General features: G+C 35.7%; 1 protein-coding gene across 1 annotated transcript; it reads left to right on the plus strand.

Annotated features, from left to right (window-relative positions):
- The first annotated feature begins 1,011 nt into the window (after positions 1 to 1,011).
- On the plus strand, positions 1,012 to 23,988 carry LOC128995209 (protein Rae1-like). Its single transcript, XM_054420149.1, has 9 exons — positions 1,012 to 1,209; positions 3,239 to 3,406; positions 6,415 to 6,507; positions 10,046 to 10,219; positions 11,598 to 11,669; positions 19,333 to 19,486; positions 19,999 to 20,129; positions 22,339 to 22,533; positions 23,826 to 23,988. Exons 2-9 carry the CDS (start codon positions 3,251 to 3,253, stop codon positions 23,910 to 23,912), a joined length of 1,062 nt encoding a protein of 353 aa, XP_054276124.1. The 5' UTR covers positions 1,012 to 1,209; positions 3,239 to 3,250; the 3' UTR covers positions 23,913 to 23,988.
- The last annotated feature ends 3,539 nt before the right edge of the window (positions 23,989 to 27,527 follow it).

Genomic DNA, 27,527 nt, shown 5'->3' on the forward strand with positions numbered 1-27,527 from the left:
TCAGTACATAAGACAATAGGCTACGTCAAACAATAACAATAGAGCTGAAATAAACACATGCAGGATCTCATTTAATATGAGCTGATGTGTCAATTACTAATACTAAATGTACTAATAAAACTTTTTTTATAAAATATTTTATCTCATGGTGGTGGATGCACCAACACTTAACGCTTTCAGGCTATACTATGGCCTATCTTTTAGCCATGTCTCTTCAGGGCAATGCTAAATTTAGGTTCTTCCAGGTTCTTCAGTGTTTTGGTTAGGCTATTGCAATTGTAAATCTTGAATCTCATGGTTGGGTATGATTTTTTTTATTTTTGAGAGCCTGCAGAAAGGGATTTCTATTTCATTGTTATACCATGTTATACTTAGTTTGATGTGTACGTATACACAGGTCCAGGGTGGCAACACTGCCAAGCCAATAGCACTGAGCTAGCTAAAATTATAACCGGAGGTAGCACTGCCATGGTAGAAGTCTGTCAAAAGCGTGTCGCTGATTTTGTTAGGTTGGTACAGCAGTGGGTTTTCTTATCATAGCTATAACATGGCTTCTTATAACTAGGTTGGTATAGCAGTGGGTTTTCTTATAATAGCAATAACATGGCTTCTTATAACTCCCGCCCCACGCAAACATGGCGGCTGGCGACACGCATCTTTGACATTCAGTTCTACCTCCAGTTAGATAGAATTATAGCTCAGTGGCCAATAGTGGTTATGGTCTGGTTAGTGGTTTTGGAATTCGGACTCCGGATGTTAGGATACGCTATTTTGTTTTGTTTGGTTGGAATACTGGAGTGTGGGAAAAACACCGAGCTATAGAATTATAGCTCAGTGGGAAAAAATTATAGCGGCAAAAGAGTGGGCAAAAGTCATTACTGGAACTGGAACACTGGAGCTGGAACAGGTGGACTAGTGCCAGTCAGGACTGACTGACTCTGACTGGACTGGGCTGGGCTGGCTGGAGTTTGTCTTTGTCCTGCTGTTCCGCTGTTATTGCTGTTGCCAGTTGCGAGTTGCCACTGCTGAGTGCTGAGCTGACTGCTGTTGCTGGTCCTCCTGTGTGAAGTGTATTATTTTGTTTGTTTTTGACTTTTGTTGACTTACGTGAGAAACGAGAAACAAGACAAATTGTTGATTATTAGGATTGTTTATTAGTAGGCTACCAGTAAATACTAAATATTAGCATTGATCTAGGGGATAAGCCATGTAAGTTAGGTATTCACATAGTTCTAGTTATGGGCTATTTCGGCAAAGCTTTTGTAGGAAATAACTTGTCATGTTTACAATAACAGAGCACATAACATAAACTAAGTTATGACATTTCCTTGAAAGTTGAGGTAAACTTAAGTTAAAACTTACCATCCTAAGTAGGCCTAAATGAATTCAGTTACCACCAACACCAACCGCTTTGGACTAAATCTGAAATATCTGGCCATTTTTTGTGCTAGGGATGAGCATCAATGTACCGATAACATCGGTGAGAAAACATCGATGTATTCGGGGCTAAAACATCAATGTTATCGGGGCTTAAACCAAACATCATAAATCTGTTTATTTGCCGGATATAATATTTTTATTTCAATGTTGCGGAGCAGCATGTGTCCTCTAAGTAAGTAGCCTACATCTTAAATTGAAGCAAGAATTTGAAAATAAATTAAATTTATGCTTTTTGGTAGAGTAATACAGTCCTAGATAAATATATGCCGATGCTTGATGTGAAATCTGTGTAGGCTACGCATACCTTAAAAATTTGAGACCTCAATCATGAACATCGGTTGCGTAGAAGACCAAAACAAAGTCGGAATAGAAAAACCTACAATTTAACTCTCATAAGAAATACATGGGGAGCAAATTTTGTTTACGTACAAGCAGAGTGGGGCTGTAGGCTAGATAAATATATGCCGATACTTTATGTGAAATCTGTGCTTGCATACTTTCAATTTGAGACCTCAATCATGAAAATTGGTCGGTTAGAAGAGCCAAACAAACTCGGAAAAGAAAATCAAGATGTAGGAAAACCACAAGTTACTGTAAATGTAATGATTGCTCAATATGTAGCATTTTAAAACTAAATAGCTTATTCTAGGCCTACTAGGGGATATCTATAGTAGGGGATGGCTATAGTCTAGGTATACCTCCACAATGTGAGCATTGAGGTGATTTTTTATGTTCAATTCAAACTAAATATGATAATTGTTCAAGGTTGGGCTGCACTTTACTTTACGTCCTACACTCATTGGAATGAAAATATCGATCGTTATATTGATTATTCGATAAGGTATATAGTTTGGTTAAGGTAAGGTTAACTTAACCTAACTAACCAAACGATATATCGAATGAAACAATCGAATAACCGATATTTTAATTTGAAGGAGTGTAGGATGTAAAGTAAAGTGCAGCCCGTTACTTTAGGTCCTACACTCATTCGAATGAAAATATCGATCGATATATCGATTAATCGATTGTTTCATTCGATATATCGTTTGGTTGGTTAGGTAAGGTTAACCTAACCTAACTAACCAAACGATATATCGAATGAAACAATCGAATAACCGATATTTTCATTCGAATGAGTGTAGGACCTAAAGTAATGTGCAGCCCAAGGTTGTGAAATTCTTTGTGTTGACTTTAATTTTTATTTTTACTAAGATGTGGTTACAATCTGTGTTTTATGAGAAATATTTAAAAGGACTTAGTCCTTGTAGGCCATACTTTTAATACTTTTTAGTCCTTGTAGGCCATACTTTTAATACTTTTTAATGAAATGGCGACCATACAAAGTAGGTATTTTAAGCCAAGTATGAATGGAGATGAGTGTAGGATGAGTGGCGCGATCTTATAGTCTTGTTAGTGACTAAGGTCGACTTATTCCTTAGACACAGCTGTTAATTAATAGCCCATACAGCTAATGGCAACTAAGGGACCTACAGTTTATAGTGGAATCCGAACCACATTTTTGCCTTGGTATATACGAATTGGTCTAATCTTCAGGATAGCACTGCGGATAGTCGTATTACTCACTCGTGCGGACGTAAATCCATAGGTACCAGGGAGTAGGCCTATCGTATCCACAGTGCATTCCTATAAATATCCACAATTCGTAACCTCCTAGTAGCTGGATTACAGGACGACGCCACCCGTCCCAGTTTATATCTCTGTAGTCTGTGAACATACTTTAATTACCTATATTAGCTTATGTTTAGCATAACATTGAAATGAAAGTTTTTCATTGCAGAGCCATAATAAAATGTTTCCAAGTCAAGGATTGTCAACGCCTTCAACGGCCAATCCGATGAAAGATTTTGAAGTTACTTCTCCGCCTGATGATTCCATTTCTGCCTTGGCTTTCAGTCCAGCCACACTTCCACAGAACTTTTTGGTGGCTGGTAGTTGGGATAACAATGTGAGTTTGATACACATTTTACCATCATAGCTTTTAAATTAATTCAGTCATTATAAAATGAAAACAAGCTTTGCTTCCCTGTAATGGTAATGTCTAATCTGTTATCTATATATAAAGCCAAAAGTACCCATGAACTTTTGAGAAAACTACAAGTCACACCCCCATTAACCATATAGGTACTTAAAATGTTTGTCATGACGAGAAACCTTGCGCAAAATTATCCATTATTTCATAAAATGCCCTCTAAGGTCGTAATTGCTTTCCAAAGGGAGTTTTCCATTTACCTAATGTTAAAAATACCTCAGCTGTTATTATTTGTTTGTATTCTGTTTTGTTTATTTCATCTTAACTTAATAGTACAGGTAAAATTATACTAAAACACCAGTAGAAAACATAAAAATTAGTCCATTCATGAAACTTGCAGGAAACGTAGTAATTACCATTAGGTATTGGAATCTGAAGAGTCCCTAGTGATTGTGGGGGTGGAAGTACCATTTTATGGGGTTTTAAGTTTATGGGGGTAGTGGTTTTGAGAAAATTTTTATTTATGGGATCCAAGCAAGTGGGGTGTCGTTTTATATGTTTCTTAGGATGCAGAATCGAAAAAGAACATTATAAAAGCAATAAAACCAACAGTTTATTAGAAAAAGACTAATTTATTAATGAAAAACTAAATATGACAAATTAAATAAGGTAAAATTAAGGTAAGGATGCTGGGTCGCTATGAATTGGTTACTATACCAAAATGCCTGAACCGATTTTAATGAAATTTGGCATACAAGTGCTTGAATACTATATCTAATCCCAGTTTGTCAATGGTCGAGTTTGATTGGGTCATTTCAAAATGGCGGCCGTTAATAATTAAAATAATTAAAAAATGTTTAACGTTTTGTTTTTTCAACTCTCTCCAGAAATCTGCAGCGGTCTTTCATTTTCCTTGCAATCACAGGTTGTGATGCCGTCTCTGCATTTCATGGATTAGGCAAAATACCCCCACCGTAGCAAACCTGCAGATTAAGTGAGTTCCCATTTGCCTGATTTGATGTTCAATTAAATCTATTTCAATAACATTAATTTAAGTGTTAACTAGGTTTGCTGCTACTGGGAGGGTAATAAAGTGTGTTTTTAATTAAAAAATGAATAAGTTAAATCAATTGGCCAAGTTTTATCAAAATATAACCATAAACTAGCAAAATAACTATTCATGGTAGGCCTATTCAAAATAGTTTAGGGAGGAATTCGAAAATTTTATCTTTAGAGGGGCAAACATAAGGAAACTCAATTTTTACCCCATAAATCCTCCAGAACACCCCGTTCTCATGGTCCGATCATGCTGGTTCGCGAACTCGTTCGAGTAAACGTAGGTTTACACGTTTTTACCAAATTTCGTCAACATTGGGTCATTTTAGCTTGAGTTATCGTGCTAACGTTCTTTTTAAAGTACACGTCTACAGTCATTAGCGCTGTTAAAGTTTAATGTTATGTCATGTAGAAAAGTACAACAAATCATTGGATTGATTCTAACGAGTTCGCAATCCAGCATGATCAGACCATGGGAACGGGGTTTTTGGGGGATTTATAGGGTCAAAATTGGGGTTTGTCATGTTTAACCCTCTATAACACTTTCCAATTTCTCTCTTAACCATTTTGGATACCATGATGATTTTGAATACCTTAAAAAACAAATAATTTTGTTTATTTAAGTGTTTGTGTACGGTTATTGGTTACCTACCTAGAAAATTCAAAAAGTGTAAATTTATCAATCGCATTTTATTCTTATGGAGAATAAGTAAACTGTTGTAGTTTGCTCGTTTATGGATATATTTTGATAAAAATTTATTTATTTTGACCTAAGCTATTAATATTTTGATTAAAAAAACACACTTCATTATCCTCTCCGTAGCAGCAAACCTAGGTACTAATTAAACTTAATGTTATTGAAATAGATTTAATTGAACATCAAATCAGGCAAATGGGAACTCACTTAATCTGCAGGTTTGCTACGGTGTGGGTATTTTGCCTAATCCATGAAATGCAGAGACGGCATCACAACCTGTGATTGCAAGGAAAATGAAAGACCGCTGCAGATTTCAGGAGAGAGTTGAAAAAACAAACCATTAAACAATTTTTAATTGTTTTAATTATTAACGGCCGCCATTTTGAAATGACCTAATCAAACTTGACCTTTGACAAACTGGGATTAGATATAGTATTCAAGCACTTGTATGCCAAATTTCATTGAAATCGGTTCAGGCATTTTTGTATAGTAACCAATTCATAGCGACCCAGCATCCTTACCTTAATTTTACCTTAATTAATTTGTCATATTTAGTTTTTCATTAATAAATTAGTCTTTTTCTAATAAACTGTTGGTTTTATTACTTTTATTATATTTTTTTTCGATTCTACATCCTAAGAAACATATAAAACGACACCCCACTTGCTTGGATCCCATAAATAAAAATTTTCTCAAAACCACTACCCCCATAAACTTAAAACCCCATAAAATGGTACTTCCACCCCCACAATCACTAGGGACTCTTCAGATTCCAATACCTAATGGTAATTACTACGTTTCCTGCAAGTTTCATGAATGGACTAATTTTTATGTTTTCTTAGGTGAGTTTTACCTGTACTATAACCAATCAATAGTTTTATTAATACTAATGTAGTAAAACGGGGTGGAGCCCGTGGGTAACAGCTAGTTAGAAATAATACTTCTTACAATATGTTGTGGTGGACTCTCCAATAATCGAGAGTGTACCGTACTGTAGTAGTCTTATATCAAAGCAGCTTTAGAAATGTTTACAATTAATTTTTTTCAGCAAGTTTAGGGCATTAAGTCAGTATTACTGTAGATGTAGGCAATCTTGGATTAGTATGATGATATTTGTAAAAATGATGTGTGCCGTATAAAATAAATACATTTCAGGCACTATTAAAGTAACCTTGGTTCACATTTGGTTAATCTACTTCCTATTCTAATGCACTGTCAATCTTTTTACCAGGTGAGGTGTTGGGAAGTGGAACAGTCCGGCAAGACAATCCCTAAGTCAATGCAGACTATGGCGGGTCCTATATTGGACGTCTGTTGGAGTGATGTGAGTACGGTGAATCTACCTTATTGTGTTGTGATGGATTGGAAAGTTGAAATGACTGGCACGGCAAGTGTAATAAAGAAGTGGGTGTGATGTTATGTCTTTATTACTCAAAGAAAAAAACCTATATATTCATATGAACCAACTACAATAGGGGATACTGAATCAATAGAATAGGACAGCTGTTGTTGTAGTGATGAGGTTTTTTTTTAAAAACGTTTTTAAGGGATTTTGGAGTTGGTTGTGGTCGAAATATACAGTACCATCTTTACTGTTGCTGTACGGTAAACCTTTTTTTGGCAAGGTTTGTTTCTTCATGCAAGTGATAACTTTAATATTGTTTAGACACATCATTCAGACTGCAGGGAGGGTTATAATCAGTGTATTGATAGCCTACTAGTTAGCGTTCGCAGAGGCATCTACAAAATTGAGCGGAGTCATCAGGGTTCGTATTACATTGTTATTGACCTTGTCCATCGAGCTTCATTTAACTATTTTTACCTTCAATTTAAGTGAAGACAACATTTTTTGTGTAGTGATAAATATTGGGGTAATTACATTGGCTACACAGAGATATCATTTCAGACCTTTCTGGAGACCTGCATCAGCCTAAATTTTAAGTTGTAAACCTCTGGGTTGGTCATCAACTTTTTCTCAAACAGGGCGGTACAGTTCCAGCTAGTGAATGGGATAACCTAGAAATCAACCCTAACAGTTTCTAATTCTACTATTTTGGCTACTGATAACTCCATAAGAGGATTTCATGTGATGGTGATAATATTAGTGAAAACACAAAATATAAGGCATTCTCTACAATCTGAGACATTCATTACTACCAAAACATAACTAACCAGCCAACTATCTTAATACTCAGTAAAACAATTTAACATGTTTTTTACAATTATATAATTATTTTATTAGTTATAATTAGTAATCATTTTATTATTTATAAAGTGTTATTTTATTAACACTGCGCGAGTATTGAGCCCGCTCAGATAATTTATATAGGTACACATGTTTGTATGATAATGAGATGGCTGAAGTGGGAGTTATTCAATTCTGGTTTAGTTGCATGTGGGCTATTTATCAAAATGTTAATACGACTTTGAGCTTTAACTTAAATACTCGTATTTTAGTGACCAATTTATGGTTAAAGATTTGTATGAGAGTTTCAGTTTGAACAGTACAGTATGTATTATCTAAACTCAACGTTCATAGAATGCAACTTATCAATGAATTACTAATCTTCAATTACCGTATCAAATATTTGAAATCGGTACGCCACCTAGGTGCGTATTTCAATCCAAATACGAGAGAAGGGTTTACAACATGGTTATATAACACCAGTTTACGAGAAATCAGTTCTTCAATGTTAAAAAATTGAATTCTCGAACACTGCATATTATGCATTGCCTAAACCAAGTAATTCTATTTAGAAGATTGACACTGTTGTGTTACAGTAGTTGCTTACAAGAAATATTTTGAAAAAAACACTTCACTACATTGTAAATTCAGGAATGTACATGTAATGAATTTCTACTATTTAGCCTGTTAACACATTCGATGCGGCGGGTCCACCGGTGGACCCCGCGCGTCTCAGCTGAGGAGCTGTCCACTGGAGGGGGGTCCACGGGTGGGGGAGCGCGCATTGCATTGTTTGCCGGATCAGTGTGGTTCAGCCATTGTCCGGGGAACGTTGTAATCTTTACCAGCCTGTAGCTTATAATGCGAGCTTTATTCTGGTGTAGGTTGGTAAAAAAATTGCCTGTAAAATCCCGTCTGGCAATGCTTTTGTCCCGTTTTCGGGGATATCTCAATTCGAGCCGTATTACAAAGACTCTGGTTATTGATCCAGGCAGTGCTGCTACCTTTGGGTGTTTCAGTGAACTACGTCCACTTTCGGAGTAACGCAGAACAATCACCACTGCTCTTTTGTGATTCGTCTTACTGAGATATTTCAATACCAATAGCGATCGCTGATTCAGTTAGCGCGTTGGGGCTCCGCCCGGGCCTCGCCGCAATTGGCGAGCGCCTGTTTAAAGGTTTTCAGCAGCGAATGTGTTAAGTGTGTTTTAAATATAAAAAATGTTATAAGTATTGTAAAAAAGATTATTTGCTTGATTGATTCAGATCTATAATCATCTATAACCACACAACTGATTTTTAAATTCACTCACTCAGTTCAAATCAGAGTTAATTTTTTTTTAAGTTAAACTTTCCATTCATCCCATTATAAATCCAATTATTGTAAAACTTTATACTGGATGCTGGAAAAAATTAACCTAAAATGATTTGAATAATATAAACCTAATAAAATTAAAACCATCATTGAAAGTTTCCATAGTAACCCAAATCACTTCCCAAAGAATTACATTACAAGCTTGTCAAATACTTTATCTCCAACCTAATCTTCATCAATAGTGAAACCATGAGTCGTATTCGTCCGGTGGTGGTAGGTGTAGGTGTGGGGTTGGTTGCAGGTTGGGTGTTGGATCGGCTGACCAGGGGGCCGCCTCCTTCTGGAGGTTCGCTTCCTCGGCTGCCATGTTCTTCACCCTCCTCCAGCCATCCTCCCTCCTCACCTCCATCATCCGGGCGGTGCGGCTGGTGGTAGGGGACAGGGGTGAAAGAGAAGATACGTGCTGCTATAGTTAAGAAAACTTAAATCAAAATGAAAGAAAAGCAGCACCAAACAAGGAAAGAGAATGGAAAGAAGTTTCACCCTTGATGAGTTTTGTGGGTAGAACCTCTTGTATTATTTTAATTTAAGACTTATTTTTAAAAATTCAGTTTTTTCTTAAGGAAGGCTATCGCATAAAAAAAAAAAAACAGAATATCAACTAAGACACTATTATTTAAAAGCTGTATGTATTACCCTGTAACACGTCAACTTTGTTCGCACTAAAACATTGTGATTCTGTTCATTTAAGACCCTGTACAAGATTCATATACTAATTAACAAACCAATTCATTGCTAATATGCGGGATACTAAAAAGATTAGGCCTATATAAGCTTTTCCCAAGTAAGCTTAGAAATTTTCAAACACAACTTCAACTGTTAATTTAGTTGGATGGACCGAAAGGAAACATGATTGTTTTATTATTCAAAACGGAACTATCAATAAACGTCTAAATCAGATGTTAAGGCTATTAGTATAGGATTCAAGTCATTTGATTATATTTATGATCCATACCATTTCTGTTCTAAAATCTGTGGAATAATGCTATCAGCTATTTCTTCATCTACTGTATTCAAAAGTCAACAGCTGATCTTATGCCTTTGTTTATGTGTCAAATACTGCTTCCATAAGGATTACATTGAACTTTGAGACCCCGTGGGGCGGATTCCTGAGAGATTTTTCAACACCATATAGATGTTAGCACTGCAAAATTTGAAAACGATCGCTTCAGCCGTCTAGGAGAAGTTTTCATATTACAAAATGCATAAAAGTCTACGTATAAGAGCTTCGCTGAATAAATGTAAATATTAGACATTTACAATAACACCAACAAAATCTGCATTTTCCACATCTCATTTTAGGATGGTACCAAAGTGTTCATGGCTTCTTGTGACAAGATGGTCAAGTGTTGGGACCTGGCCAGTAACCAGACAGTGCAAGTGGCTCAACATGACGCGCCTGTCAAGACATGCCACTTTGTCAAGGGACAGAACTACTCTTGCATCATGACTGGCTCCTGGGACAAAACACTCAAGGTACAAAACAAAGTGAATTAGACATTTAAAATGTTATTTTGGCTGTTTTCAAGAATTTTTGTGTGTTCTAGATAGGTATATCTGATGATTTCTTTACATAGAATAATCTTATTTAGGGATGGTCAAGTCTCGAAATTTCGGGAAATTTTCGGGAAATTTTAAATCTCGTTACACGAGACGAGATTTCTTTTTGGCCGAGATTTTTATCGAGACGAGAATAAAAAAAAAAAAAAAATATATTAAAAACGCCTGCAGAAAGTCAATGCAATACCCGCAATACAGGAGCGTGTTGTAGTTGCGTTTCCTTTGCGAAGGCGTTCTTATTTAATTAATTCTTTAAATGTAAATATTACTTTTTATTTGAATAATATTACTTTAATAACATTTGAGAAGTTTTGTTAAGTGTAAGCAGTGTAAGGAATGTTTTATTACTATAAAAAGTCAAAACAAGTAACTATTTTATAAAAATTAATATTGCTTTTATTTTATGATTTATTTTATTTTGGGATAAGTTGAACTCTATCCTAACTGATATCACTATGTTTCCTAATCGTAGGCATTTTTAATAAGTTAGGCGTGATTAATAAAAAAATGTTATGCTGATGTTTTTTAATAAAAGATTGTAAATATTCTTGCCTATTATCATTATTTTTGTATTTAAATAGTCATCTAACAATGTTACAAAATCAGGTAAAAATTTTGAACGTGCATTTCCCGTTGTGTATGAGAAGGGAAATCCCGTCTCGATCTCGTCTCGAAATTTTATGAGAAATAAAAAATCTCGTCTCGTCTCGTCTCGAACTAAAAATCCAATCTCGTCCATCCCTAGTATCTATCTAATTAAGGCTAAACTGAAACCTTACCGTGAGTGCTGTTAGTTACTATATGCAGTTTAAAATATAAAATTATTTTTATTCAGTTGTTTACCCTTTTCATTACTTCAGTCGCAGAGGCGGCTCCAGAGGGCAGGCCAGGTAGGCCCGGGCCTAGGTACACAAAATTTTGGTAGTTTTTTCAAAATTATAAATAAGTAAAGAAATTTTATTGTATGTAAATAAAGGGAAAGCATTCAAACTAATTATTTTGCATTTAAATTCCTTCCTTTTTGCGGGGAAAGCCTTCAAACCTCTCGTCTCCCAATCAAACTCTTTCTTAATCTTTGTCAGGCCTACCCAAAAATATATTCCTGGAGCCGCCCCTGCAGTCAGTCTGAAGTACCAGATTCAACTTTATTCAAAGATAAGAAACGCTATTTATGAGGTATAGTTATGAAATTTCTTAAGTAGGATATCATGTTAAATTCGAATAATTATTAATGTAGGTAGGCCTAGGCTATCTACAAATTTGCTCCTGACACTATTGATCTATTTTATTGCAGTTTTGGGACACCCGCAGTCCAAATCCAATGCTTACTATTCAACTGCCGGAACGATGCTACTGTGCAGATGTGGTGAGTGATATTAAAATTACCTGCTTTATTGTCATGTGTTGTGAGTCTGATATAATCAAATCATGTGTTCAACAAACCTCCAAAGCCATCCATCTGCATTCCATTTAGTAGGCTATCTCTATAGCATTGTGGGTTCTTGGTCAGTTATTGGAGCTTTTCTTTAAGATTTGACTTAGTAAAGATTGGAGTTGTTTTTAATGGGGAATGTTGCTGAAAGTCAACAGTCCCGGAAGATCAAATAATTTATACCTGTGCTGCTAGGTCAACAACTACAATGTTTGCAGTGTCTGTAGATCAAAAGTCCCAGTAAGTCAAATAATACAGTCCGAGCTAAAAACATGGTCTATGTTAAAGCAATTGACTTATTGGGAATTTGACCTAATGCAACAGCAGTTTTAATATAACGAAATACGGTAAAATACAAGTTCAGTTTCGCTGAGTCAACAGTGCCGGAAGATCAAAAGCAATAAAAGTGAACGTCGATTCAGTGTAAAGTGGACCTCCTGCAACGCTTACTACACCAACAAAACTCGCTTTTAGTTACTTCGTGTTTTGTCATAATTAGAATAGAGCTAAAATTATCATATTTGGTACATAGCTTATCTATTAACACTTCTTGCCATCTACTGTTTGGTCAACACTGTAAATAGGTATAGCCTTTCGTCAAAATTTGTGACATAAAATACCCGCAAGGACGATCTGAAAATTTCTGGTTATTAGGCTATATACGTTTGTAAAAGGAGATCCATTTAATTGTAGAACTATTTTATGAGTTACAATGTAGTCTACATATATACTGTGTAAATGTATTACGCCTCGGAAGGGTTGAAACCTGTCCAAACTATCATATATATTATTAAAACGTAAATGGGTTTTTTGCACGATTTTGAATCAACCAGACGATGGATTTTCATTAGTTTTGTGTTGAAAGAAAAACAATTTTGAGAACTAGGGAATTTCAAAGCCATAATTTAAAATTAGTGTCCCAGTTTTTTATAAATTAAGTTTTAGTTTTTAAAAAGTCTAGCAGCCGATGCTAACCTTCTCCAATAAGTCAATGCTTCTAGCTAGCTTTTAGTACAATATAATTTGCTTAACATAACAGCTGTAACATTCAGCATTTGTGACACAAGTTCAGCATTTAGAAGAAAATTCAAATACATACTTATGGTTGGCTTATTTATACTATGTGTAATGCTGACCATTGATACGTTTAACTCTTCGGTACGAGGATGGCAGATTAATTAAATATGCATAGTAAAATACAGTAGTAGGATGTTCAAATTATTTTTTAAAGTATTCTTTGTAATCATCGATTTGTTTTAGTCCAATATAATTTGTTTTAACTAACAGCTGGTTGAATGTGCTATGTATACTTATAAAAGGCAAAGCCCTCACTTACACACTCACTCTCACTCACTCATCATCACTAATTCTCCCACTTCCCATTTACCTAGGAGGCTGAAATTCGATACACCGATTCATTGGGCATTAAATAGGATAACTGAGTAATTTTTATTATGATAGGGCATTCGAGCTTCGCCCCAGTGGCTCTGGAGTTTCCCATGTTAACCTTATGATTTTTCATATTTAAAAGGAATTAATGAATCTTAACAGCTGGTGTCAATTAAACAATTTATGACAACAGCTAATTTGCAACCAAAAGCTGAGTGAGCGTTTCGAACGAACTTCAACCTGGAGGCGAGTTAATCCCAAGGCAAGTGCAAGTGTTTAGGTTGGAGCTCAGCGAACGAGCTCCAACCTAAAGGTGAGTGAGCGTAGCGAACGAACTTCAACCAGGACGTGATTGAGCCATGCGAACGAGCTCATCTTGAAAATTAATTAGTTAAACGGGGCAAAGCCAGCGGGTACAGCTAGTCTTCTAATATATAAAATTCTCGTGTCACAGTGTTTGTCTGCAAACTCCTCCGGAACGACTTCACCGATCGTTATGAAATTTGGTGTGTAAATTCTGTAGGTATGCGAATCGGACGTAAACTATTTCCCGTTTCGAAATTCTTAAAAGGGCTCCGCCCCAGTGGCTCTGGAGTTTCCCATGTTAACCTTATGAGAAATGGAATTAATGAATCTTAACAGCTGTTTCAATTAAACAAGTTGGTTCTGTTCTATGATGTTCAATAGCATTAAAGTTACAAGGATTACCAACAGGGTGCAGCACTATTATTTCTTTTACATTTATGACAACAGCTAATTTGCAACCAAAAGGTGAGTGAGCGTAGCGAACGAACTTCAACCTGGAGGCGAGTGAGCGTAGCGAACGAGCTAACCTGAAGGCAAGTGAGCGCAGCGAACGAGCTCCAACCTAAAGGTGAGTGAGCGTAGCGAACGAGCTCCAACCCAAAGGTGAGTGAGCGTAGCGAACGAACTTCAACCAGGACGTGATTGAGCAATGCGAACGAGATCATCTTGAAAATTAAACGTAACGGTACTTTCTTTCCATCGGTCTGTCTTAGGGGAAACCTATAACTTAGGCGATACGAAGTTCGCCGGGTCAGCTAGTTATTCTATAGAATTATTAGGTTTTTAGCGAATTTCGCATATAGGGAATAAGCTATTACCGTAGTACTCATGGCAACACCTGGACCCGGGACCGATGTAATTTTTCGTTTTGAGTCCCTAGAGGCCAAAAACACCATCCGTTCAAATTCATATATATGTAAGTGTATAAGACATTTTGGGGACTTGACTTTTTCGGGTCTCAAGAATTTATACGAAAATACACTATTGCAATATTTTGAGGACTTGAATTTCCGTATGTGTATAAGACATTCTGGGCACTTGACGTTTTCGGGACTCGAGAATTTAGTACTTTTCGAGGACCTGTGCAAATTATTCCATTCCAAATGCAGCGCGTTATCGATCATCACCCTTGTGTGGGCCTCCCATTCACTGACGGAATGTCTCGTGGCGTATGACGACCGGATATAAATAGTCACTTTACACTCACTTATCTCGTTATTTTTTTTTCAGCATATTCGTTGACCCGTCTGCAGGTTTTATGTTGACGGGCTGTCAGAGCGTCTGTTGTAATAACTGGAATTCCTTACGTATGTTTGCTGCTGATTACGGTGAAGTATTGTTAGAAATTCCACCTAATCTTTAAAGTTACCCATTAAATTCATAGAAATAATAATATTTAACTGTTTGACGAGTACCCCTATTGTATTCAAAATACTAAACGGCCCAAACCCAATATTTAATACAAGCCAAAGGTGTCTTATAGATTCCGAGTAAATTATTATAAACTATCAAATGGAGCATGTAAAGTGCATTATAAATAATCAACAAACCCTAACATAATTGACTATTGATTCAGTTACTGATTCAGGAATTACAATTGCTGATGATAACTGAATGCTCTGACCTGAAGCAGTGTTCTTCTTTACTTCTTTACCTATAAAACACATGGGATACAGCATTTCTTCACTGATCACGTAATGCGTGATTTTTTATAAAGTCTTGGAAAAATAAAAGGAAAAATAGATAGAATACAGGTGTACTGTATGTGGTTTACACACAAATATTCATCAAACTGTGTGATAGTTTGTTATAGCAATGAACAATTTGAGAGTATCGTATTGTTTAAGTCGATGGAAAATCTGTGTTGATCCTGTTTTACAAGCAAACCAAAAAGATACACCACTCTACCACTCTATGCGACATATTCTAACCAGAAAATTGTAATCGTATGATTCTATAAGCATTGGTAGGATTGCAAAGTACTACACAAACATTATTTCAAGGGTAATAACAGTCACAATTTCCGCTGACTTTAAAAGAGTCAACTAAACTATTATACTAATGGGCACACAACTAAACGGAACAACTAATGGAAATTCTCATGATGTACATTCGTTCGATATAAGCATTGAGTATACACGTCGGAGAGAGAGCGAGATGTAGAAAATTGGCTTTTCTGAAAATTACCCAAACTACAGGGTAGAGGTGTGGTGTGTGCGGGGTGGGGGCCTAATGTCTCTAATGTCCGTAGGAAAATCTGTCCCCTATCTTTGTCCTGGAAGCTAGTTGAAACCTCTCTCGGGATCGCTCTGTATACCCAATGATATAAAAAAACTCTGATGATATATAAACTTACTCTGTTTTCGGACTTACTCACACTCGTATAAGGTTTTCCACGTTTGTCATTGATAATGTAGCCATGTTGCTTTGAAATGGCGACCATACAAATGTATGCATTTTAAGCCAAGTATGAATGGAGATGAGTGTGGGATGAGTGGAGCGATCTTGTTGTCCTGTTTGTGACTAAGGCCGACATAATCCTTAGACACAGCTGTTAATTAATAGTGCATACAGTCAATTAATAGCAGCAGAGGTCAAGTTTGGTATCAAATTAAAGGTTTTATTCATAAAAATACATTGCCGCAAACCCAAACTCAAAACGATGATGATGATAATAACGTTAATGATGTCGCTAAAACTTATCGTTTGAAATTTAACAGCTGAAAATAAGTGAAATAGAAAAGGTTTTGGTTAAATCCATCAAATTGTAATTGGACACTAGTAAATACTAGTGCACTTGTTGCTACCTCCCCCCTTCGGTTTCATGTATTCCTCTCAATCAGTTCAAACCTAGGAGGATTAAACATTAATGTTACCTAATTAATGTTAAATCCTCATAGATTCAAACCTGAAACACCCAGATCGAAACTCGCCTGTCGTTATTTTACCATCGCCTTTTTTTTTCAAATATATTTTTCAAAAAAGAAAGATTATATTGATTTACTTTGGATTTTAAAAATGTTAACGTTTTATTTTGTTAAAGATTTATGGTGATACGTAAATATTGTGGTGTAGTAAAATTATTGTATTGTAGTTAAGTGTTAAATTTTGAAATTTTAGGGTGAATCGAGATGAATCTTTTTGTATAACATGGGTCTCTCCTACCTTAACATACATACCAAGTTTCATAAACATCGGTTGGAAAAGTGCAAAGATAAATATGTGTATGTAAAAAATACAAAATGGTGGATATCTGGTTAACGAAACGATTTCGGAAAAAATGTTATCCTTGATTTTCTGTTTATTTTGACCCAAGGAATTACTAGGTAAAGTATCTCCCCGCTTATTTTTAACATCCTGTTTATGATGTATTCTTATAAGTGAAAAATGTAAGCTGGTAATACAGAAAGATGTTTTATCTATATAAATAAAATTAGAGTTTTGTCTGTACATTGCTTAGAATAATGAACTTTTTGGTTATTTTTACATTTCATAGGTCAGAGAAACCGAATCAAACCTTATCTCAATTTCTGTCTGTCTGTCTGTCTGTCTGTCTGTCTGTCTATCTGTCATTCTCTTGGTAACGCTAAAATACGCACTTTATTACAACTACTCCTCAATAACTATAGCACTGTCCCGCCTGAAACTTATTTTCCAAATACTATACATATATGAGATGGTTTTAGACGTATTTCATCGAATATGAGACAGTTAGATATTTAACAGTAAACCCTTGAAAATCAAGTTTTTGTCGATTTTTGACGTGGAATTTCTGGAAGCCCATGTTAACCTTATGAGAAATGAAATTATTGAATCTTAACAGCTGTTTCAATTAAACAAGTTGGTTCTGTTCTGTGATGTTCAATAGCATTAAAGTTACAAGGATTACCAACAGGGTGCAGCACTAGCACTATTATTTCTTTTACATTTATGACAACAGCTAATTTGCAACCTGGAGGCGAGTGAGCGTAGCGAACGAGCTAACCTGAAGGCAAGTGAGCGTAGCGAACGAGCTAACCTGAAGGAAAGTGAGCGCAGCGAACGAGCTCCAACATACAGGTGAGTGAGCGTAGCGAACGAACTTCAACCAGGACGTGATTGAGCCATGCAAACGAGATCAGATAGTAAAAATAAAAGTAAGCCTACCGTTATAGGATCGACCGGCAGACACAGAGGTAATTTAACCTTTTATTGATTGTCATACCGATCCGGAACAACAAAAAACAACATAAAATGAAGCTATGTATAATAGTTTGGCCAGCATATCTTAAAATATGCAAACCAACTGCTGTTCGTTATATAAGAAGGTTTCAACTGAATATTATAAGATCCCCGTGCGTAGAACGGGTACACAGCTAGTAAATAATATGAATGTATTGGTGATCTGTATATTCATCTTTTTCTTGTTCTTAGAACTGTAAATTAAAAGTCCACTCAGCAGTCGCATCGTACGATGTAGTTCTTTCCATGCGTTGCGAAATGCTAAATTTGCCGTCCTCTTCAACCCAAGTTATCTATTGAACCACTAATTGTAAAAAATTCAAAAAAATATATTTTACGCATCACACTTTTGGCTACAACTTTGCCACAGACGAAACCTCTCTAACCCAAAAACAAACAAAAATCTCGCATGCTAACTTTTTCATGTTAGAAATCACGATTTAAAACTATTTCACCATACATATCAATTTTTATTAATTAGATCGGTAAATAGTTTAAAGTTCCAACACAATAGTCATCGAGTAGGACTAACCAAGAAGCTCTCTGCCAATTTTCAAAATTTTAGCACAACTTTAAGTACACCAAAACACGAAATTATTGAAGTCATGTGTCGAGAGGACTATCGTTGTTTTTAACAGATTATACTTTTGACCTTCCGGCACTGTTGACTCAGCGAAACTGAACTTATATTTTATCTTATTTCGTTATATTAAAACTGCTGTTGCATTAGGTCAAATTCCCAATAAGTCAATTGCTTTAACATAGACCACGTTTTTAGCTCGGACTGTACTATTTGACTTACTGAGATTTTTGATCTACAGACACTGCAAACATTGTGGTTTTTGACCTAGCGGCACAGGTATAAATTATTTGACCTTCCGGGACTGTTGACTTTCTGCAACGCGTCCTTTTAATGTTTCTATACTCAGAAAGTTTTTATGCAAAAAAATTATTATATCTGGCAGGAAAAATATCACTGTAAGCCTGCAGACGCTAATGGAAATCTGTATAGGCCAGAAGACAATTTCTTGACTTTGCACATTATAGCAAAATAAGCTACCGAAACTGTGAACTTTGAAAAAAAATATCAGTGATTTACTGAACTTGTACTGTAATTGCTATTTTCAAACTCCTTAACTAAGTTTAGTTAAATTATTCATACTGTACTATTAACAAAAACTACTTGTTTTTTTTTTTTTAACTGGGAATTTCTACATGTGTTCCTATACATCTATCTTTAACTAATAAGATAGTTAAACTAACAAGACTACAAGATCGCGCCACTCATCCTACACTATCTCCATTCATACTTGGCTTAAAATACCTACTATGTATGGTCGCCATTTCATAAAAAAGTATTAAAGTATTTACTTTGGGGATTCCCTGTAACAACCCTTTTAAAGCTATTTAAAAAGCCAATTTTTAATATTTAGGTGTCTTTGTAACCTGATTGAGGTAGGTAAAACACGCTTTATAGTAAAGATCTACAATCGGGAAATTTAAATGATTACAAATTAGTAGTTTTATTGTCGTAATAACTGTCTGAAATGAACATAATCATTGAGAGGTAAAATGGTATTTTACTTTTTGAACCCTACTGAAACGCACAGTTTGCGAACGGATCCTCTTGTTATCATATTGTGTTGTGTACTGTTTTGTTGTTATTATTCTGTGTGTTTAGGACTTCCCTATGGCTGTGGTCGGGACAGCTGGTCGAGGACTGATTGTGTACCAGCTGGATGGAACCCCTCGCGAGTACAAACGCGTTGACTCTCCACTCAAATATCAGCATCGATGTGTCGCTATCTTCAAAGATAAGAAGAAATCTCCTACAGGTAGGTGATTTTTGATTACTTAAACATATTCCTATTTGCCTCTTTGCAAAAGATTTTAAGACTTAGGCCTATATTCTTTACCTAACTAAGTGAACTTAAGTTTGAAAGTCATACTTATTTGTTTTGGTATAAACATGCTGATATCTATTAAAAATCTTTCCATTGAACAGTGTAATAGCGATACTTATATCCTGGAGGCCTGTTCAAATCCTGCTTGTCTCAAATAATGAAATGGAAAGTGATAAAACTATATCCAGATGGTGGACCTACCCACCTAGCATAATGTTAGGTCTAGTAGATGCGGGTAAATGATTTAATCAGAGCTTGGAGGTATCTTGAGGAAACTTAAGGTAGTGTGTTATTATAACTAACCATGTACTTAGGTTGTTTATGATTTAAGTTTAGTCAAGTATGTGTGCAAGTTGGTTATGCCTAAAACTTTACTACTGTAAAAATTGTATTACTGTTATTTTGTTATATAAAGCCTAACCTAAAGAGTGGGTTGTTTTTAGGCTATGCATTGGGCAGTGTTGAGGGGAGGGTGGCCATACAATATGTCAGTCCAACAAATCCTAAGGACAACTTCACATTCAAGTGTCACCGGTCCAATGGCGCCCAAAGTGGCTACCAGGATATCTACGCTGTAAGTCAGATTTTACTCAAAATTTGAGTTTTATACCTTTTAGTTTCATTACAGTAGAACCCCTCATATCCGGCCTTGGTTTTACCGGTCCTCTGTTTATCCGGCCCCTTCCAGGAAGCCAATACCAAAATTTTTTTCTCACAGCTTACAGATGTTTAGATGCAAGCACTAGTCTTTGTGGCTGATAAAGTCATAAAATAAATTGTTCTCATTATTTATCTGTTTGTTTATACATTTTTTTTTCTGAGTCACTATACTCAGTTGAGCTAGGAGGCCTAACCTCTTATCAGTTGGTTGATTATTTCCAAAGTGGGGTTAGTACAGTACAGTACAGTATGAGTACATTAATTTTTGTATTTCACGAAATGGTTAAGAATGTTGAGTAAAAATGCATGTACCATTTAAGTCCTAATGATCTTTAAGTACAATTTATTGTCATTTTTACCTCCATTTAATAGGTTTTGTTACCTGGAATCGTAATATTTGTACATTCATTACTTAATGACTTTAACCTACAAATATTTTTTTTTCCTTTTTACAAACATGTTTATTTTTCTAAAAATTATCCCAGAACAGAATTAAATTATACCTACTTTTGAATGCATATTGATTACCTATTATTATTAGATATGAATTGTCATTTTCATTGTAGGTTGGTAAATCTGGCCAAATCGTTATCCGGTCAGGGACTTGGTCCCGTGGTGGCCGGATATGAGGGGTTCTACTGTATTAATCAAACTTGTGTATCTCGCTCCTCTTAGGATAAACACATTTATTGCAAACCTAAAGAACTGTAGCTAATCAAACTTTGAAGAACTTAAAACACATGATATTCGATATTGTATGTGATTGTGTAGTACCATTTCAAACTTTTATTCGTTAAACATGTATTTAACACTTTTAAAACCTAAGCTCGAGTATAGGGACATAAGTTTGTTGAATCTCACCTACGAGGGCTAGTGTATTTATAGCACTGTGGCATGGTACCTCAGTTGGCAAAAGTGTTGCACTGATGACTGAAAGGTGTAGCATTGAGATACATGTGCAGGTTCAAATCACGTACATATGTACAATCCATATTAAGCTTACTAATGTGTGGCTTAGCTGGTGGGAGGCACCACCTTAAATAAACGATGTGGGTGGTGAAGTTGACGGCTCAGGTGGTGAAGGTAATAAGGAATTCAAACAACACCTGTTTTGCTTCTTTGTACATTAGTATAGAGAAGGAGGACACAAATTTTTTGTTTGTTTTATTTTTGTTAAATAAATACTAAAAGGACAGGTTTTAAGGCGGTGGGGCACACGGGAGGGACTAAGGCTATCATATCTTGTAGTGTCAGCGTTCGCCGCTAGAACTGCTATGTTGAAACATTTTAAATTATTTATTTTTTATTTTTAGTTATAAAATTAACTTTTTATTTATAAAATATTGTTTTAAAATTATAAAATTAATTTTTAATTTTTAAAATTAAACCGTCATAACATAACCTAACCAACCAGACTTGCTGACAATATAAAAACTATATAAGATAAAAATCTAATTAATAATTACTTATAATTTTTAATTAATTATAAAATTAATTTTTAAATTTAGTATTATAAAATTAAACTGTCATAACCTAACCTAACCAACCAAACTTGCTGATATGAAAAATTTGTTGACAAAAAATTAGTGCTGCCAGTGGGATTCGAACCCGGGACCTCCTGTACACAAATCCGAAACGCTACCAACTAGGTCACGAATGCCGCTGAAAAATTATCGTTTCGTTACGGTAATCGTGTCGCCTCATGAGAAGACAGAGATATGACGTCACTACACCTTTAGCCTTAGTCCCTCCCGTGTGCCCATTCCGTTTTAAGGTAGCCTACTTAAAAATGACCTAAAAGGACACAACAATAAACAAATATTTTACTGAGTAATTTAAAAAAGGGCAAAGGTCTTGAAGTGTTAAAATAGCTTACAGTACTAAATAAAAACTGGAAATGTTTTTTTAAAATTATTATTCCATTAGGCTTACTTTATTTGTATTTTGGGAATCAATAGTAAACCACTTGTGTCACAATTTGTTACCTATTTAAAATTAATAACCTAAATCAACTATATAAAAACAGACCTGTTTCAAGTCATCCTTATAGTTTTTTTTTTCTCTATGTGTTGACAATTTTCATTATTTATACTTGAGACTGTAAGTTTGTTTATGTTTTACAGGTGAATGATATTGCGTTCCACCCTGTACACGGGACACTGGCCACTGTAGGCTCTGATGGAACCTTCAGCTTCTGGGACAAAGATGCCAGAACTAAGCTGAAGCCGTCGGAAACAATGGAACAAGCCATTACCAAATGCGCTTTTAATCACAATGGGCAGATATTCGCATATGCAGTTAGCTACGACTGGGCTAAGGTTAGTAATTGTTAACTGAATAGGTAGCTTGAGTTAGTTGTGCAGTCTGTTGCTTGCTTAAACTTGAGAAGATGGAAGACTTATGTAATTTTTAGTGATGGCGCTCAATACTTATTGTTTATACTTAGTGTAAATTAATACTTATTGTACAATGTCAATTGGCAATCTATTCATCTATTGAAAGAAAACATTGATTTTGAGTGATCAGGAAAACCATACAAGCCATTTCCGGTTGTGGTTGGTAAAATAATTGTACAACTAGAAATTTAATAAAAATACCGAAGTATAAAGTAATTTTATGTTCGCTGTACTAAAACTACAAGTTGATAATGCTAAACACCGAAAATGAAACGCGATTACAGCTATTTATTTAGTGCAATTTGTTTGCTCCGTGTCGTGTTTTTTTTCTTACGACTATAGTATATTCCTATTCCTGTCTTATTCTCTGTAATAAGGATATAAAAGGAAACAGATTAAGAAGGGGAAAAGTGGACCACTTCCTTCTTAAGTGTGCTTTACAGTTTGAAAATGTAATTTTTAAATTTTTAATTTGTAAAATAATTGTAGCATTAAAGATGATGTCCAAAGAGTTGTTTAGCCTCTAGATTACTGTATTATACTCCAAATGGTTTACGATACCTGCATATAGTAACAGCCAACAAAGGATTACTATATTCAAGTATCGTAAACCATTTTAAATAAAAATTACATTCTAAATAGCGTTCCATAAATATATATCATTAAACCACCGTCTTGGTTTATTGATATTGATATGTTGATAAATGCAGGCTTTAGATAGGCCTACCTCATTTTGTCCAAACCTTTTCAACTCTTTTAATAAAAAAAAAAATTTAAAAAGTACAAACCTAACTACAGTAGAACCACTCATATCTGCCCTTGGAATAACCAACTCCTCGGGATATCCGACCTAGTTTCCGACCGTCTACTTGTTTCCTGTCTGGGTTGATAACATAAAACGAGATCACTTAACCCAAAGGCCGATCGTGGATGTTGCCGTAGTGTGGCAGACGATCACCACTGTAATAACGGGTTTTGCCGCCGTCGCGGGAGACGATTACCAAAGTTGCGGAGACTGCAAGCTTTGCTCACGGGTGTTGCCGCAGTTGCGGGAGACGATTACCAAAGTCGTGAAGACTGCAGGTTATGCTCCTCCCGATATTCGACCTTTTGGCCGTTCCAACCATAGCCCGGTCCCGTCATGGGCATTATATGAGAGGTTTTGCTTGATGCGTACCATCTAACTTGTTACTAATTTGACTTTTCTGACACAGGGACATGAGTTTTACAACCCTACAAAGAAGAACTACATATTTCTACGGTCCTGTTATGATGAGTTGAAGCCTCGCACGTCTTCGTAAACATTCTTTCAGCATTTATTTGTAGATATATATTCTTTCCTGAAAATTATTTGTTAAGTAAACTATCTGTAACTAATTATGGTTTGATTTTATTTGACCTGTTTACGAGATGTACCAAGTTTATTTTATTCAAGGGAAGGCTCAAACAAAGTTGGACAAAGTAGGACATTAAAACTCACAGAAGTATTTTATGTGTTTTTCTGCGTTTTATGGCCTATCTGTACTTCTTCTTAAACAATAATACTGTACCGTTACTTATACCTCACCTTCCTTAAAATTTTTATTTCCAGTCTTGGTCCAGTTTGATCTTATCTGACTAAATGAATAATTAAAATGGTATAAGATTACCTGTTTCTGTCTGTGATCCTAATTTGTAGTATGAGCTACCGGTTTCGAGGTTATAACCTCATCATCAGGCTTCTTGTCACTCTTGCGAGGTCGTCGAGTTTTATAAACACACAAAACACTGACATTTAAATAAATAAAAGTTACAAGACATTGACGGATACGATACGAATATATTTAACATAAAAAAACGTCTTCGTAAACATTCTTTCAGCATTTATTTGTAGATATATATTCTTTCCTGAAAATTATTTGTTAAGTAAACTATCTGTAACTAATTATGGTTTGATTTTATTTGACCTGTTTACGAGATGTACCAAGTTTATTTTATTCAAGGGAAGGCTCAAACAAAGTTGGACAAAGTAGGACATTAAAACTCACAGAAGTATTTTATGTGTTTTTCTGCGTTTTATGGCCTATCTGTACTTCTTCTTAAACAATAATACTGTACCGTTACTTATACCTCACCTTCCTTAAAATTTTTATTTCCAGTCTTGGTCCAGTTTGATCTTATCTGACTAAATGAATAATTAAAATGGTATAAGATTACCTGTTTCTGTCTGTGATCCTAATTTGTAGTATGAGCTACCGGTTTCGAGGTTATAACTTCATCATCAGGCTTCTTGTCACTCTTGCGAGGTCGTCGAGTTTTATAAACACACAAAACACTGACATTTAAATAAATAAAAGTTACAAGACATTGACGGATACGATACGAATATATTTAACATAAAAAAACTGGAACCAGTTCCCACACGACGCGGCACGGGCAAACGTTTTGTCATGACTTGGGTTGTGGCTGACCTTGCTGCCCCCTCCCTTTATCAGAACAATGCCGATGGTATTTTTACCTCTCATTATTGTAGATGCGAATCGCTGCGTCGTATATTATGTTCGATTTAAATGATGTTTGAACGGGAGGGGGCAGCAAGGTCAGCCACAACCGGAGGAGTTAGATTAGGAGTTAGATTAATGTCTGCAATGCTGAGATGCTATGAGAAGGGATGGAAGCATGCCCACGACATAGAAAATGGTGAAAGAAGTAGTAAAGGCTAGCAGTGCGGAGTGCGGGCAATGTTTGTGGCAATTAGTTTAACGTATCTAAAATACTAAAATGCTATGGAAAGTGATGAAAACAGGTCCACGATGTAGGAAGCGGCTTAGGAAGTAGTAAAGTATGAGCATAGTGTGAGAACCGTCTGTGGCATTTAGATTAATGTATCTTCAATCCTAAAATGCTATGAGAAGGGAAGGAAACAGGCCCCATGACGTAGGAAGTGGTGAAGGAAGTAGCAAAGGCTGGCAGTGCAGAGTGGGGGAACGGGAAGTGTCTTTGGCAATTACATTAATGTATCTGCAATCCTAAAATGCTATGGGAAGAGAGGGAAACAGGTCCACGTAGGGGTTGGTGTAGGAAGTAGTAAAGGTGAGCAGTGAGGAGTGTGGGAATGGATTAATGTATCTGCAATACTAAAATGCTATGGGAAGAGACTGTTGACTGTAGGTTAAAATGATAACGAAGCACGAATCGATACATATTTCGATACATGCAATCGTTTACAATATAAATTTAAAACTGAGTTGGCAACAGCTGATTTTTACTCCATAGAGGGTAAAAACGATTTTTCCTCCCTAAAGAGTAAAAATGCTACTTTAGACCCGCAACGCATGCATTAAAAACGACTTTTTTTACTGCGGTATGAAAAAATCAATATAATATGAACCCTTGATGACTCCGCTCAATTTTGTGGATGCCTCTGCGAACGCCACCTAGTAGTTTGGTTGTCCAAGTGAGCTACAATCAATCTACGTTATTACCAAAACCCTGCTTACTGTATAACATTTATATTTCTGATCAACATGATAAAAGAGTTATTTTTTAGCATGAGTTTATAGCCTATGAGGTGACAAACCTGAAGGGCTTAATGAGTTCAACAATTGGATACAACTATAGACAAAAAAGAATTAAATAAAGACCGTCAGCTGTGCTGCAGATACCATAGGTTTTCGGTTCTGGCGCACACCACTGGGAGTCAGGTCCGGATTTAGCATTTTTGCGCCCCTAGGCCCAAATAATTTTCTGCCCCCTAGTCTGGTCACAGTTACTTTCCTTCAAACCTTTATTAAAAACTATATCAATATCATGCCCATAGGCCTAAGTTAATTGCTTGAATACCACTCCTCGTTGGAATCATTACAAGTTTTTTTTTTTAGAATTGACTTGTTTCGCCTTAACAAAATACCGTCTTAAACACTTTTAGCAATTTTATGCTTTTTTAAATAATTATTGCTCATGTTTGTGGCCGTGGGGGTGGAACTGAAACAAAACAACTGAACCCACCTAGCATTCCTGCAAAAAAAACATGGCCATTGATTTCAATTATTTCAGGCCCAAAAACATGAACTCCATACAGTACGTGACACCATAGATTAAACATACGTACTCCTTTAGTAGATTTGTCATCAACACACATCATAGAACTAACCCTAAAATAATAGAAACAAAATTACGTCAAAACTAACGTCCAGTGTCACCAACATGAACTACACATGGAAAAATTTTGAATTAACAATGTTATGAGAAGTCGACTTAAGTTATATTTAATCCATGGTCGTACTGCATCTAGGTTATATTTCCAAAGCAAAACAGAGCAATACTCCGGCCAACCATATCGATCCTTAGGTCTGAGGATAAGATGACAGCATTAATGGTGCTTTGGAGGGTATTGATTTTTCCTAAAACCTATTGCAAACTGAGATTAATATTTTTTCGTTGATTTTAAAGATACATTCATGGTTTTTTTTTAAATATTCAACACATCGTATTACATATTTTAACTTGATACTGCAGATTGATGTTAACTAATCAAAAGATTAGTCAATTTTTTTGTGAGGTGAGGGTGGTAACAGTGTCTAGCATGCATGCGCCCCTAATCACTCCGATCAGTAGCGCCGAGCCAGCATAGTGGCAGTGCAGTAGCAATACGATGCGTACCGTCACAGAAGTATGTTTTCTGTGGTACCGCTCGGGCACTCGTCAACCCTACATCCTACCCGTATAACCAATGTTCGTTACCAATGTTGTAATGAAATTGATGCATAATTCTGAAAAATAGTTTAAATTCTCTAACAATTATTTTTTCCTATGAACTTAAGAATCAGAATGATTTATTAGCCAGAGTTTTTTTTATAAACTATTTACTTTTATTTTTAGATATAAAAAAAAAATGTCCTCTCGGCCGTGCGCCCTTTGGGAGCTCGCGCCCATAG

This window comes from Macrosteles quadrilineatus, unplaced genomic scaffold (genome assembly GCF_028750875.1).
Source record: "Macrosteles quadrilineatus isolate MER2022 unplaced genomic scaffold, UCM_ALF_1.0 Scaffold_5__1_contigs__length_97177068, whole genome shotgun sequence".
In the NCBI taxonomy this organism is placed as follows: Eukaryota; Metazoa; Arthropoda; class Insecta; order Hemiptera; family Cicadellidae; genus Macrosteles; species Macrosteles quadrilineatus.